Below are 17,445 nucleotides of genomic sequence, written 5' to 3'. Positions count from 1 at the left end.
TTTCATAGTACTAAGGGGGCTGTATCGAAAAATTCAGAGATGGCATGTAGAATAAAGAGTGCCGGGAATTAAGTATTGTTTGTTTGTTTGCTTGAGTTTAGCGTTCCACGGTTATGCCTTAATGGGCAAGGGAGATGTGGATACTAATTATAGTGGAATCCGAACCACTTTTATCGTTCAACAGTAATCCACCGGGAATTGGACCCGGTACCACAGAAGGCAGGCGTGCTAGCCACTAGACCAGGGGGGGTGGAGTTGGTATTGTTTATAGCGGGCCATATTCCTTGTGAAGTTTTCCTAGGTAAGGATTTCTTTTTGAAAATGGGTTTAAAACAGGGGCGTCATTTAGGGAGGGCAGGGAGGGGCATTTGCCCCCCCTGAGTTTGAGATGTATATAGATTTTATCATTAGAATAGTAGTAAATCAGTGAAAAACGCGAAATTTTACTTATATCAAGAGGTCTTGCCCCCCCCAAAGCAAAATCTGAAATGACGCTCCTGGTTTAAACTATTAAAAACACTATGATAAAATGTAAAATATAGGCTACTACTAGGGGAAGGGCGCCAAAAAGTCACTTTGCCCGTGTGAAAATTTGGCCTGCTCCGCCCCTGCGTACTTTCTGTATACTTTTTGGCCTTGCAGCTTGTGTGGTCCCCACGCCACATTGTTGGTAGGTAGAGCTTTAAGATGAGTGGTCATAGAGGAGGAAAAACAGGATTTTTCTCTCTCTGACTCTCTAACGTTAAGATTATGTGCTGAAGGTAAGAAGCATCATCATTCTACAATAGGTTGCTTTTACGTAGAATATCTATTACTTGAGCTCTCCTCCTTCGGGCAACTTTGCTTATGTAGTAAATTCAAAACAATTTCAATTTAAGACAAATATTTATAGAGAAAATTAAACATTTAATAGGGAAATCTGTTATCAAAATATCCAAACACGTAGATAGAAGACTATGTAGTGAGGAATTGTGAAACTATAAAATTCTCCAAATTAGAATTAACATTTACTGGAAAACGTTCGTTATGCATCAGTGAGCACAGGGGAAATAATTACGAATCTGTTTGCAAACAAAAATTAGAGACACTAATGCAAATGCGACGATATTTTCTCTCTCTCTCTCTTTTTTTTTTTTTTTTTTTTTTGGTATCGTCATGAGTTTTACACATATGTTACAATTTGATTCTTTCCCAAATAAAAAATAAATAAAATAACCTTAGTGATAAAAATGACAACAGTCCTTCACGGGATTCGAACCGTCTACCTTCGGTATACAAACTCGTTGCTTTATCTAACTGAGCTATTTGCTTTCTTACGTAAGCTGAACCTGTTCTACAGTAAAGACGATTTTTCATTACGATTGGGCTAACAATTCGTCTTTTTCCATAGGTAATTTCCACTATTTGCACTATCTATACGTTAATACTTAGCATAGATTCATATATTTGGAGTTCGCTGATAATGCATATAATAAGACATACTAGAAATATTTCGTTAAAATTTTCGTTTGTAGATCTAATCCACGCTTCTCTCACTGACATAGATGTCGCTGCTTCGTGTTGAACTGCAGAATTCCCTCGCGTTCTTGAAAATTTCCCACTTTAGCAGAGTTGGTAATTCTCGAGATTTCTGTCGATTTAATGTTTTTTGCTTCTAATTTCTTTATTTTAAGCTAATATCTAACACAAATATTAAAAACGGGTTTGTTATTAACCTGTCCTGCTGGGGAAACCTTCCGAGATTTCGAACATATAAAGAAAACGGAGATATTTTCAAAAAACTTCAAAATAAAGAGACGCGTCATTTATTTTGCTCATGGTAGTACACTCATGTCCAAAATGATTGTCGCATATCTACAACAGGCTTGTTGTGCGAATATAATTGGGTAATGATATCACACAGTACTTTTAACACTCTTACTATGTGTATAATCAGTAGAGACACGTATGTTGTAAATTTCATGTCAAAAGAACTGTAAATAAGAACAATATAACAGAAAAAAACTTTTCTTGCCCATTTAGAAATATTTTGCTATACTCATTGTAATTTTCGTATTTATTTTTTCTATGAAAGTTACCAAAAATATACATTTCACGATTATACAAATAGTAATAGTATTAGGAACAACCTGCGATATCATTATGCAATTTTATTCACACAAGACTGTTATAGATATGCGACAATCATTTTGGACATGAGTGTACATACATCACTCGAAATTTAGAATAATCCAGTACATACATCACTCGAAATTTAGAATAATCCATCAGGTTTATTGTACCCTATTCACGAGAACGAGTCCCTGAACTCATTTATAAAACCCTATCATGCAGTAAAACCCAATTGAGGCTGATAAGTTAACTTATTACTCACATTTTTGGCAACTTCTTGTCTATAGAAGAAGACAAGCTACGTCTACAAAATTTACAGAAATATATGTTACACTCCTGGAGAGCATTTGCCAAATTTTGATTTTTGACAATTAGCATATATAAACATTGGATCAACGTACCCTATAACGATATTGTTATATAATATTTGAACAACCGTCATATATACAGCCAGATTTCCTGGAATTAATGCTTGGCGAGAAGTAATTCCCCGAAGAGCAGAACTGCGAAATTCCTCCCTCACAAGTGCTTATGTGTGTGTCACGCCTACTTTTTTCGCACAGCCAGATTTGGTAAAGTATGTGAAACTGTGACATTTTCACCCACCTCTGTGCAAGCTAAAGTGTGAAGTGACAAACTATGCTTTATAATTTGCATTTTAGTTAATTAATAATTACTGTGTAATTTCGTACTTATGCAATAATACTTATTATGCCGTCAACAACGTAAAAACCTATGTGTTAGTTCTTAAAACTGGAGAAGTTTCCTAAAAACTAAATGTTTTACAGAAATTTCTTTTTGTTAAAAAAAAAAAGTGCATTCCTACATACCCATTGCCTGCGAAGAACGCAACGCACGCTTGACGGGCAGCGTGGTTTTTTCGATAATGGGAGGTAGACACTTGCTAGCCTATCTGTCCGCACTCAAGAACTAAAAACTATAATTGCTTAAATAGTGCGTTAAAATGAAGAAAAATATTCCAGTAAACATGTTCTTATATACAGTACAAAGAAACGGAAAAATATATTTCCGTAAAATGTGAGGACAACTCCATCAACTATTCGTTATTGTGTATTTGAAAAGAGAGGCGACTTGCACGCAGTTTGTGTGGTGCAAGTCATGCACGAAAAAAGGATATTCACCCAAGATGCAGAAGAGTGCCTAACTTTTCTTCAAATCGTAATGAAGAATATAAGGTGATTCTCACGTCGTGTTTTCGCTCTCGCTTCGGTAAGGTGATTATGGGGCGAGAAACTACACGCATCAATATATTTTTTTCCTTTTCTTCTAAAGGGTTATAAGTGATTGGAAATAAAAGTGAAAATGTAAAAGGGTTAAATATCCAATAAAAATATCAGAAGTGAAGATTGTATTAATTTTCATTTATGATAATATAGTGAATTCAATATGTTCAGTTGATATTAATAACATATCTTTACAGGTAATGTAATATATATTTACATATATGTATTTTTAGGTTAGGAACAAACTTTGTTTTCAGAGCAGTGCAAGGGATCTATGGCAACATATTTCCTGAATATATCGTATAGGTTGATTTGATGTGAGCCTCCCACACACTCCTACTGAAATTTAAGATGTTAACCAACGAACGCATTGCCAAAATTTAGACGAGATAGTTCCAGGCATCTCTATGCTTGGCCATGTCCGCTGAGTTAGGAACCCAGGGGTACAAACCGCTCAAACATTTGAAATTATTTCTGTAACAATCAAATCACATTATCAAATACGAATGCACATAGGTAAAAACGATTCATTCTCAAGCAGTTGTTGTAAGTAGATGTCATTACAGTGTAATTCTACCATCGACATCAAGTCATTGCTTTTGAGTTATATAATGGATGAAATTCATTACTAACAATCGCCCGACGGGGATCGAGCAATTTTTGGCCCATAAATGTTTTATTTTATTTTTTTTTCTATTTCTTCTAAATTTTTTCGGTCATCAGCCTAGGTATGCTTCTTTTGACCTACGTACCATGCAGTAGCATTTCTACTACCCTAGCCTAGCATTCTTTTTTGACAACCATAAATAAACAATTCTTTGTCTGGGTCTTCAATGACCCGGTGTCCGCTGTTTAGGTGAAAGATATTTTATTTGTCTTGTCTACCTCATACCTTCCGACTTGTTGCCATTTTTCTGTCTCAGCATGATCATTTCTATTCTTTACTCACTCCCTTAGCATGCTCCAACATGTCAGCAGTCTTGCCAGGTGGCAAAAACAAATCCTACAAAACGGGAAATTCATATCAGTGGCGAGGAATGCGGGATATTTCCTTCCAAATACGTAGGGTGCGACACAGTTCTTTTTCAAAATATGTACCAATGTAAATGTATATACAGGGTATATACATTATATATTATATGTATATACAGGGTATATATACTATATACTACATGTTTTTTTTAGCATACCTGTGTTAATTACGTCATACTTGAAGTTTTGCAGCTGACAATTTTTCTTTTTTTTTCAGGGACGGGTGTGTGACGTAAGCGGCCTTGCCCTCTAACTTGACCTTGACGTGGCTTGGAGGAATTCGGCGAGTCAAGTTGAGAAGGCGTTCCGTGTTCTGGAATATGCCACGACAAATACAGTTACTGTAGTTCAACGTCATTTTAAAACAGAGTATGGGAAACAACCACCCACACGGCAGTTCATTTATGACTGGGTGCACAAATTTGAAGAAACAGGTTGTCTATGTAAGAAGAAATCAACGGTAAGACTTCCAGTGTGAAATGAAACAGTTGGGCGCGTTCGTGCGAGCTACGCTCACATCCCGAGGAAATCAACGACACGTGCAGGAAAGGAACTTGATATCCCTCAAAAGACTGTCTGGAACATTCTACGCAAACGTCTCAAGTTCTATCCATATCGATTGTAATTACAGGAAAGTCTCAGTGAAAGTGACAAACAGCAACGTTTAGAGTTTTATGTGCAGAAAAAGATACAAACTCTACATACAAACTCTATGTGAAGAAAAAGATATCACTTCCTTCAGCTGCTTACATTTGGGAATGAATGAACCTTTCACAATAGTGGTGTCGTAAACAAACATAACGTGCGTATATGGGGAAGTAAAAACCCTCACGACAATGTGGAGCAAATTAGGAACTCCCCAAAGGTTAATTTATTTTGTGCTGTATCGCCTGAAATGGTGTATGCACGGTTCTTTCTCCAAGAAGAACCCGTTACTGGAACAACGTACCTGGACTGTTGCAACTTTGGTTCATGACACAACTTGAAGAAGACAGTAAGAATTTCATATTTGTGCAGGTGAAGCACCACCACACTGGCATTCCGATGTAAGGGGTAACCTTGACGAAGGTCGTGGATTGGCCGTTCAACTGATGAGATCATGGCTATGACTCAATGGCCACCACGAAGTTCAGACCTCACACCCTGTAATTACTTTCTGTGGGGTTTCATAAAAGATAAAGTGTATGCCTCCCCCCTCAGAGACAACTGAAAGAACGAATCAGAGATGCTGTTGCGTTGATGGACAGACTTTGAGGCGTGTTTGGGAAGAATTGGACTACAGAGTAGATGTTTCCCGTGTAACCAAGGAATCACACATAGAACATGTGTAGTACCCTACAACTCATGTAAATTACTTCACCATGTCATTAAAACTGTTAATTTGGGGGTCACTAAAGTTTTCTATTCTTTCTAGGCTGACATTATACATACATACACACACACACACACACACACACACACACATATATATATATATATATATATATATATATATATATATATATATATATATATATATATATATATATATATATATTATCTGGGTGTGTTTCTGTTTATTATTAATTTCCGGGAAACACTGAATCACATTGGAAAATTTCATGTCCAGGGACGGGAAATTTCCCTTCATAAACTGGTAACACTGCCCGTCAGAGCAAATATCGAACTGGGGAATTAATATATATTTTGGTAAATAGCCCATGACAAACAGTGGCGGGTCTATCCTGGGCCGGGGTTTCGAGTGTCAAAAAGTAACTGAAGTATTATTTATATATTTTTCAAAGCTCAGTAAGCTTTCATAGTCGGTTCTCGCTGCCCCCTAGTTTTTACCTTCTAAACCAGCCACTCAAGAATAATATGCTCATCACTAATATCAAGCTTTGAATTAATTGGAAATCTAGTAATAACACTGTTTTCCTTTAAAAAAAAAAAAACAACTAAAATATTGATGGGTGAAAAATGACCCTATTTTCGTCAGAAGCGTTTTTTTTTTCTAGTATCTTCGCTGGGCGAGTGTTAATGATTCTAGAAGTTAGTGTATTCCACTCACCTTCTCTCCTTTCATGCCTGGGAATCCTGGTAGTCCTGCAGCTCCTTTTGATCCTGGTTGCCCTGCAATACCAGGTACTCCTGGAATTCCTACCTCCCCCTTTTCCCCAGGAGGACCTTGCCTGCCAATTCCAGGTAGTCCTGCGTCTCCTTTAGGACCAGTTCTACCAGGAGATCCAGGTTGTCCTGGAGCACCTCTTAAACCTGGCATTCCTGGTTCTCCCTTTTGACCTTTTTCTGATACTTGACCTGGTTCACCTTTTCTCCCCTGTAAATGATATAGAAATGACTTGTGAGCGAAATCGGTTTGAAAAACATAAGACTTTCGTGATTATGATTTTGAATTTTATCAAGATCGCAGAGTCAAGGAGCATGTTGCACCTCTAAATTTTGATGATGAACCTTTTTATTCTCTCATATTAATCTAATCATACACTACTTACTCTCAATTTAAAACAGCTGACTCCTCTATACAAATCCAAGACTCAAGGAGTAATCTGAAGACTGGTAAACTAATGAACTAATGTACAGCCTTGTTCAAAAGAATTGGTCTTCCCCAGAACCTCAATACACTCGAGTTACATAGTTTACGGACAGTAAACGCATTTTTTTCTAACTAGCAGCAAGTTACTGTTTCTCAAGATCACTGTTGCATTTGACGAATTCTCAGTATGTCAGAAGCTAATTAAAGCATGCGATTTTCTAGGCTATTATCTATTTATGCAGCTAATAACTACTATTTTGCATTTAACTATGGTATAGTTCTGGTCACGAAGTGGGACTGTCTTCCAGAGAATAAGTCAGAAAAATGTTCCTAGATCCTGACGAATTCCCTTTAGGTCTGGCTGTTTCTCTAGCCATATTTGCCACAGTCAAGGGTGGAAATTGAACGATAAAATTACTATATGGCAGTTGGTTGTAGACAAACAAGGTAGCTCCAATATAGTAAATTACAATTTTAAGTCACAATTTCATACATTATTTATAGTTTTAATCTAGAACAATTATATAAATGATGGAGTAGGGAAAATATCGTAACTACAAACAGACTACAGTGAAACCTGTACTAACGGACACCTCTATAAAGCGGACACCTCTCTTAACGGACATATTTTGTATTCCCAAACACTGGAATAGGAAAAAGCATATTGACAAACCTCTCTAAAGCGGACACTCTCTAGTACGGACACGGAAAGTCTTTTCTGTCTTTTATAGGTATTATTTACCTCCGTATTACGGACACTTTCTCTAGAAATAAGTTGAAAAGTGTAGTAAAAATACATTTTTAGTAATTAAAACATGTATCACCAAGGAAGCATTGTGACAACATTTTGCCCCCTCAACTGTCTGCTCAGCAACCCAGACGAAGCGTCTCTGTTTAACAACACTCTTATGTCCTTTGCTTGCATCCCACTCCCACCCAAGCTGTTTTAGACACGAAAGTGATTGACAGTTGCCCGCCGTTAGGGATGACACATTATGCTACTGTCCCGTTACAGTCTCTAACCAACCAGAAGACAAGTTTAGTACTTTTTGTCCTCAGGTATGCATATTGTCTCAAAAACAACACTTCAGGACTCCAATTACCCCACCAATTAAAGCGCCATACTGAAAACGAAGGAAGTACTGATAAGTGTATAATGCAGAGAACTATACTCCATGTTGTGCCTCGAACATAGAGTATTGGTTGACAGAAAATAAAGCATGTAATATTCGTAAATACGTGATTCATGCAAAAATATTTTTCTAATTGTATATATTCTTGCTCACTAATTTACATAAAAAATAATGAAACCTCTTGAAGGCGGACACCTCTCTATAGCGGACAATTTTTGATTCCCCGCGGCTGTCCGCTTTAGAGAGGTTTCACTGTACAATGATTAACCTCTGCTTAACGCGATTTACTAACTGTTTCACTCCCAATTCTAGTGTCTCTAAAACATACCTTTGTCCAGTTACCTTCCTTGGAGCAAAACTAAGAAGTAAGAGAGCTCCTCCGTGGCTAAGCGGTTAGCGTACGCGCCTTTGGCGTGGGAGACCCGGGTTCGATTCCCGACGGGAGCTCATGTGGTTCGGATTCCACGTTAATCAGTAGGTCCACGTCTCATATAGCCTCGCTGCTGAAAGGGACGCTAAACTAAAATCAACTCAATCAACTCAACTCAACTAAGAAGTAATTTATGAAAAACAAACTGAAGCTAGTAGAGTAAAAGCCAGGGACGGATCTAGGACGGATTTCTGGGGGGAAGGGGGTTGTAATACTGCTACTTAGAGCTACTTTTAAGAGCACCAAACGTTGGAATGGGTTTTATTTATATATAAAATAAGAAAGTTTCCTCTTCTAGATCCGCCCCTGGTAAAAGCAGGAAAATTTTATAACATTCTTCTTATTTCTGTATAACATGAGATTCGTCCGACACGCCTTTTGCCTAGGAGGTTGAGAAGGAATTATATTTCAGAAAAAAAAGAAAAGTCAAATTTACTTGCAATATCAGTATTACAACCTAGCAGAAAATAAATCAAAACCTGAATAAATTTTGCTGAGCACAGACGAGGTAATTTTCTTTCTATTTTTACGATGGTTTCTTAAAACGATTGTCAGGAAAACAGATCAGACTTTTCTGATTTATTTTCTGTAAAGTCCTTAAGAAGTAACTGTAATTACCATTCAAAATATACACACAGGCACGATGAGAAAAATCTCTAAAATATGAATCTTTAAAAAACATTGAATGATTTATTTGTTACTTCTATCTGTGTTGCGTGAGGTCCTGGACCTTCCGGAGAGCACACCCTCTCGATTAGTTTGCATTTCAAGACGCGAATTTACTACTACACAAATGTAATTATCATACATATTTACATGATATTTAAATTTTTCAAGAGAAATATAGGAAATCATTTTATAAAGGTAATCGAGAAAGTTCTGTCGCCTCCTATGAAGATCTGTGTTCAATTAGCCCACACACCATGAGTTGAAAGGAAATGGAGATAAGGAGAAGGTCAGTTGTTGGTGTGGGTATATCCAAGATATTACTTGGTTGCAGTAGTTCAATTACACATTGAACTTGCGTAAGGACAGATTGATTATAGGACCGCCACAGAGAGTCATAAGGGCGTGTATGCTCTACGAGTTCAAACTAGGTTCAAACACCGCTGCAGCGGGGCGGAAGATATACAAGGCCTTTCGTGAGAGCGTCATGATTAAGTGGACACTGCCTTGGTGGTTTAACAAGTATAAGGACAATGACGAAACACTCGAAGACGCATCACGTGCCAAAAGACAACACATGTGCAAAATGAAGATCTTGAGGCTGTAATTGAGGCGAACAGTGGCCAGACATGTGAGAAACTGGGACTAAAATTCAGTGTGAGTTGGAAAACCATACGGCAGAACCTCCATTAACGTGGGAAACACTGCAAGTTGGGTCGATGGACCCCACATGATTTAACTCCGAGCCAGAAAGAACGTGTTTCTTTGCTGTATCGTCTGAAGAAGGAGCCACTTCTGGACAGAATGTTAACATGCGATTAGAAGTGGGTCCTTTACGAAGCTCTAAGGCGCCGTTATCATTGGTTAGCATGGTATGAACCGGTTCCAAAACAGCCAAAATCAGCACTGCACCAGAAGAAGTTTCTCTTGTATATGGTGGACTGCTCGCCACATTTGTATATATATATTTATATATATACATGTATGTATATATATATATGTATGTATATGTATGTATATGTATGTATATATATGGAGAGTATTAAGACTGCACTCCATGAATCAAATTATCCTCATTTAACATGTAGTGGTTCCAATTCATCAAATTCATCAGTGAATGAAACATTTATTTTCATTTTCAACTTCTGCATCTATGGATTTGACAAATTTTCCGAGAGGAGAGAAATTTAATATGCAAACTAGTTCAAAAAATCTTAATATTTAAACTTGAGTTCGACACAGTGAACTCCGCTTGTAATAGTGCTGCCATCCGCGAACTTACGTCGTTTGTCGTGACCTATCAAACCTCGCATTTGTTTATAGTTATGAAAATAGCTAACTACAAAATGTAACATTTCAAAAAAAAAAAAAAAAACATTAGCTTTGGACTTCGTGAAACAGGTTATCAGTTGTTTAAGCATACAGTTGGCTACTATGAAATATGTTAGTAGGTCAGGTCAATGTAACATACTTCTTTTGCTGATTGTAATATTAGTAACGCCAGCTAGGAATTGTGGTCGAAGTGACAACTACCGATTTCCGTCAGAACAGAACCAGGTTAACGAACGAAGGATCGAGAGAAATTTAATGGTGTTTTGTTAAGTTAAACAGGGAATTCTGTAACTAAATTGTGTGCTTTAGAATTAACCTAATGATCCGTTGATAAAGTAGTGTTGAATAATATCGCCTGGAATATGATACTAAAGTATTTGTGAGTGATTTGGTGTAGCATATTCAGCAGAAACTAAGTATTTTTGAAATTTTAACCTATTTTTTTGCCCTGTTTGGATCAATGATCCTTCGTTTCTGGTGGATTTGTTCCATCAGAACACACGTAACTATAATTGTTATATTAAATTCAATTTTAAGATTATTAAGTATAAAGCTTTGGCATTAAATTGGAAATTAGTGCAAATTACTATTTTGATAGATTTGTCGGACAGTAAATTTAGGGCGTTAAACTGTTACTACCAGAAAGTGTTGAAAGGGGAAGATTTACGTTTTCATGTTGTTATATTGTATTGTTTATTAAATTTAAATGTTTGTCACAATTTTGATTCCATGAATAAATGTTATTGATATTGAAAAATACCGAATATTTCCTGAAAATTGGATTCTTGCCTAAAATTCCGCATCAAGGGAATATGTTTCGCACCCTTTCAAAGATAGCAGTTTACCCGTTTCGGTGCATTGCTGCTACATATAAATTTAAAATTGCATTGTTTTCTGTTCTCTCTATTAAACTTTGATGCGTGAAGGAATCGAATTCGTTGAATTAAGAGGCAAGCAAACTGATTAAATTTGAAATTGTAAGCTGGGATAAAATTCTTTATATTTGGTTTAGGGAGTTAGAAAAAAGAAAAAAGGAAATGAGCATTTACGATAACGAGGATGAGGGGGAGAGTGAAAGACAGAAAGTTGGAGCAAAGAAATCTGTCTTCTACTTGCCTGCCTGTACAGCCACGGCGGAATGAACAAGTGTTGCGAATTCCTATTGTTGATAATTTCCACAAGCAATTTTCTCAAAGCATATTTCGCTCTTAGAGAAACAAATTAATGAATTACCGGAGATAGATGAAAAAGATGGGTTATTGGTTTCTAATTACCTCTTAAAGCTTCATATGTTGATTGTTAAGGAAATAGCTCCTGTTGAAGCCATTTTGGTATCAAGTCTACAAAGATGTAGGAAACTAGCTTATAAGGAATTACAACGTTTACTTACTGTTGACACAGATTGGGAACATACTTGCCATTCCCTTTTGATTAAGTTTGTGACTCCTTTAGTAAGTACTGAATTCATGAAATCGGTTATATAGAGTTACGCAGGAAGATAAAAATTCGTTAAATTTTATACAAGAGAAGTTTAGTACTTTCAATATTGTAGAAATTGAGATGTGTCAGGAAGAAATATGTAAAATGATTAGTAATTTGGTAACTTGGAAAATTAGAAATTTATTATTAATTTTGGGCATTCCGAAAGCAATACATGAGTATCTAGATTTTGCCGAAAGTTTTTAAATTAGTGGAAAAATATAGACAGGATTACAAAACGGTCATTAGGAAGGACACTATGCCTTATTCGAGATTTAAAGCCCCTCTTAGGATTATGAACTCTTGCTAAACTTCAGACAATAGGACTTTTACGCACAAAGGAAACTTTTCAAAATCAAATTCTGCTTTAGGATTTCATAATGCTTCGAGCTCTTCTAAGGAAGGCGGTAGTGATGGAACATTATTGCAGTTACCTGTTAGTATTCGTCATACGTTGTATCCCTGCATAATTCATACGGGCTCTAGTTTAAATTTCAGCGAAGAAAAAGTATTAGAAGAAATACGAACTAAATGTCAACCTACAGTGAAACATGTTAATTATTCAGTAACTATTATGCAAAATACTGATCTATTGGTGCGCGAATTTGTGCAAATTATGATTTTCATTAATGGTGTGCGGTTTTCGACCTAGTTTGGTGTAGTGAAACATCCAAAACTTAAACTGTTAATTGAAATTAACTTCTTCGGTGATAATTTTGCGCATATTAATGCCAATGCCAAAGAACTTTAGGTTGAGAAGGTGATCCTTATGGATTGAAACCTTTAGATTGGAAATCTGCGATTATGAACAGTAAGCTTTGCGATTCTCCATATATGTTCAGGACTGTCCGGAATGCCCCCAGGCAACAAGGCGCCAAAGCTTGGGAGTCCTACAGAGATTCCAGACCTGCTTTTCAACATGCATCTGTTGAATCAACAACTCAAAATTCTCGACAGCCAAGGAGTCTTGGGAAGAAGAAAGGCCAGTCCAGCAGTGGCGGAAAGAGGGAGAGGAAAGAGAGTCCAGGGGTACACTGCATGTATGGAAATCAGGAATATCTGCGGCCCATGAGCATGAGGAAGTACCTGCTGGTTCCAGAGTTTTTAATCCTACGTATAAGGAAATATCCCAGGAGCCAGAAAGAACTCAAAAAGTATTAATGATTTTGAAAAAAATGCTAATGAAAATTTAATTATGTGAAAAATTTAGCTTTTGAATACCAAGAAGTAATTACTGAAAAGTTACGACAATTTCGGGATTAAATGGATAAACTTCAGTTAACTGACCCGTCACCAAGCATAACTGAACCCTATCCAGTTCCTAAGCATAAATTGAAAGAACTCAATCAATACATAGATAAATTAATAGAATCTGGGGTGGTAGAAGAGATTGATAGTAGTCCCTACATTTCTCCTTGTTTCCTCGTTGCAAACAAGGATAATTCTAAAAGATTAGTCATAATTTACCGATCTGTCAACCGAAAGTTGCTATTGACGGCATATCCACCACCTAATTTAGAAAGCATTATTTCTAATATTGGACGTCATAATCTGTATTCAGCGGTTGATTTAAAAGTTCTGTCTTTCAAGTGAAAATTAAGCCAGAATGTAGGAAAATAACTGCCTTTGCGACTCCCAATAGGCTATTACAAATGGTGAGGCTCCCAATGGGGTTAGCTGTAAGTCCATTTATTCTCTCTAGCTCAATGCATAAAATCTCTAGAGATTTAGAGGGCTACTATATAGACATCTATTGTGACGATTTGATTATTCACACGGATTCCGTGGGAAGACATCAAGAAATATTAAAACAAGACTTAAACGCCTTAGAGAATGAGGGATTACTATTAGTCCTCATAAAGCTGAAATTTTAAAATAAAAAATTAAAATCTTAGGACATGAATGCAGTAATAGGGAAATGAAAATTGATGAAGAAAGAATAAACGTAATTAGGGATATGCCTAAACCAAAGAATAAAAGAGCTTTAAATAAGATGTTACGGTTTCTAAATCATTATCTCAGATTTCTGAAAGATTACGCTGATTTGTTAAGGCCTTTATATGCAATGAGGTCTCCCTCAGTTCCATTTGTCTGAAAAAGCAGGAGGATGAACTTTGGAGAAAATTAAAGAAGCCATAATGAATCACGTGGTTCTTAGAGTGCCGCACTCATAGTAACATAATCGTGGAAAACCTTGAGAAAGCCTGGAAAGGAAAAGAGAAAATGAATTCAAAGAAACAAAGGAGGTTAATAGGTTTGCCAATAGGTGAGAAAGTACTTGTAAAGAAAGTTATGAAGGCTTCAATTGAAAAGCGATTTCAACCGAAATTAAGTAGTCAGTTCCATGGTCCATATGAAATCCGTAATTACCCAACTATGAATAGTCTGGTTATAGTTGGTAGCTCATAAAAATCTTAAAATCAAAAGACATGTTAGTTATATTAAGAAATTTTATCCCAACCATTCCAGCAATACCAGTAGTAACATAGCTGTAATCGAAGTAACAACAGCAACAACTGCAATAATAATAGTAATAATGATGACTATAACTTAAGGAAAAAGAAATGTAAAGATTTTGGAAAATTCCTAAGTAAGAAATTTGTCAGTTTAAATGGTGAATTAATAATTAACCATATAAATGTAATCTTTGTTGTGTTTGTTGTATACTGTGCTTGTTCCATTCTGTAGGTTGAGAATTCTGTATGCTGTGCCATGTTTGTGAACGTCCTAGTGAATATCGAGATCCTCGTTCTGCAGAACCCTTTCAAAACTCCCTGGTGTCAAATTCGAGTCATGAGGTAGATAAAAGAACTCGGTATGTTCAACAAAGTTGTTATTTGTCATCTCTACTGTAATGGATGTACGCTCGTCAACTGAATTCATCAAATGGGAAATGAAGCTCCTGTTGACAACTACTTGTGATACTTTGGTGAATTTTGTGATGAGTCTGTTCCAATATTTTTGCATACAGTGAATGAAGAAAAACAATATCTACATTTTTCTTTTCGAAATTTTCATAAGCAGTTAATTTTGATTTAAATACAGAGCGAGGGGAATTTTATATGTAACATTTCTCCACGAAAAAAGCAATAGCTTTGGACATTGTGAAAGAGTTGATCAGTTGTTTAAGCATACAGTTGGCTACTATGAATTTTGTTTGTACATCAGGTCAATGTAACTTAGTTCTTCATTTGTTCATTGGAATACTAGTAACGCCATCTAGGAATTGTGGTCCAAGTGACAACTACCTATTTGCGGCAGAACAGGAAACAAGGTAACGAACCACGCATTGAGAGAAATTTAATGGTGCTTTGTTAAGTTAAACAGGGAATTGTGTAACTAAATTGTGTGTTTTGGAATTAACCTAATGATCCGTTCATAAAGTAGTACTAAATTCTATTTTGAGATTATTAAGTATAAAGCTTTGGCATTAAATTGGAAATTAGTACAAATTACTATTTTGATAGATTTATCGGACAGTAAATTTAGGGCGTTAAACTGTGAAAATGTCGGCACTACTACCAGAAAGTTTTGAAAGGGAAAGATTTACGTTTTCATATTATTATATTGTTTACTATGTTTAAATGGTTACAATTTTCATTTCTTACGTTCATTCATGAATAAATGTTATTGATATTGAATAATACCGAATATTTCCTGAAAATTGGATTCTTGCTTAAAATTCCGCATCAAAGGGAATATGTTTTGCACCCTTTCAAAGATAGCAGTTTACTCGTTTCGGTGCATTGTCGCTACAACCATCATAACGTATGTTTGGAATATATATGAAGAGTACAGTGTATTATTTCTTGTGTTAATGTTTGTAATTTCGTTGTGCGTGATGTGTTTCCTGTGTGTGTAATTTTTCTAATAGAAGCATTCTCATGTGTAACTAGTGTTCGGATATCAGCATTTTTAGCCACTTATAAAAAGCCTTATAATGTAAGCTACGTAAGAATGACAAATGTATAAAAGAGACTTGCCGATAACTATATGTATTTCCTTTTTACTTACTGTTAACAGTACTTAAATTTTAGCGTGCCTCAAATAGAAAAACTGCCAGAGTTAGCAACACCGACTTCAACTTTCACAAAAAATATTCCGCACCTACTCCTCCCCTAACGGGACTAAAAATCACTTTCCACCCCCTCTCTCTCTCTCTCTCTACCCCTTCTATTATGAGGTTTAAGAAAGAAAATTAGACGAAAGGAGACGAGATAGCAATTTGTCTCGTTTCGGAAACGAGTTAACATGAGAAGAAGAAACAGGCAATCATATTGTCTAGTGCATCATAATAATTTCTTTTCTAAAGTTCTGTTTTCATTTCATTATCAAATTATTTCTCGACGTCCGACGTCGGATCATGTTTCACTGACCGTCACGATTCCGGAACCTTAGGTGATAATGCTTGCAATGATGTTTTATAGTTGTTTGTATTCCGCATTCTCATTATCTAAGCGTCTATTTGTCAACTCGTTGATTTGAATGGAAGCACCTCACTCTCAGTTCCGGAAACATCTCTCTCTTTCTCTCTCTCCTTCCGTTTCAGAGGTGATGATAGACAAAAGTTCAAAACTACATAGAAATTTTACGGCATTTCTGGCAAAGATGGTCTCTGCAATAGGCATATTTCTGAAGAAATTTGCCGATCATAGAAACTCACATGTGCGAAATTCGGGAAAATTTGCAGTTTTTGAGATTATCACCCTCTGATACATACCCCTGATGAAATATACCTGCTTTCTCGTTTTCATTGTTTCACTTCTCTAATAAATTTCACGGAAATTTTACTCTTTTTCACTTAACGTATTAAACGGATAATACGCTCTCTTTCACTACCTCTCATGTGCTCTATGCATTATTTTTTTAAATATATATATATATATATATATATATATATATATATATATATATATGTATATGTATATATATATATATATATATGTATATATATATATATATATATATATATATATATATATATATATATATATATATATATATATATATACTCCTTGGAGCAATTCGAACCACCGTCCTTTGGTTTTGTAATCTAGCGCCTTAACTACTACACGAAGATCGTTGCTTGGTAAACGTTTAGTTGTTGGAATATATGTTCGCATTTGTATTTTATGTTCCCACTTCGACAATTTCTACTCTCTTTTTGTCCGCTTTCTCTGTATTAATTTAATTCTCATATTCTAGATGGTTAGAGCGCAGAAATGTTGTGGCTAAGACGCTAGATTGAAAATATACAGGACGTAAGTTCGAATCCGCTACAAGTAGAATAATTTTTTAACAATGCACACAACACGTAAGAGGTGGTAAAAGAGAGCGTATTACCCGTTTGAGATGTTAGGTGAAAACTTGGTAAAAATTCCACTGACATTTGTTAGACAAGTGATACAATGAAAATGAGGAAGCAAGTATATCCAATCAGGGGTATGAATCAGAGGGCGGTGATCGATAAAACGAAATATTTCC

General features: G+C 35.9%; 1 protein-coding gene across 1 annotated transcript in view; it reads right to left on the bottom strand.

Moving 5' to 3' along the window:
- The window catches only part of LOC145693356 (uncharacterized), a 1,437,468-nt gene that overhangs the window by 506,439 nt on the left and 913,584 nt on the right, over window positions 1-17,445 (bottom strand). Inside the window, exon 22 of the mRNA XM_081769283.1 lies at window positions 6,439-6,705. Within this exon, the coding sequence (XP_081625409.1) occupies window positions 6,439-6,705 (267 nt within the window). The remainder of the gene's footprint in view (window positions 1-6,438; window positions 6,706-17,445) is intronic.

Source organism: Thermobia domestica, chromosome 8 (genome assembly GCF_964235325.1).
Source record: "Thermobia domestica chromosome 8, izTheDome1.hap1.1, whole genome shotgun sequence".
NCBI classification, from domain to species: domain Eukaryota; kingdom Metazoa; phylum Arthropoda; class Insecta; order Zygentoma; family Lepismatidae; genus Thermobia; species Thermobia domestica.
Note: the sequence above shows the minus strand (reverse complement) of the source record. Positions and strands in the feature narration are given on the sequence as shown.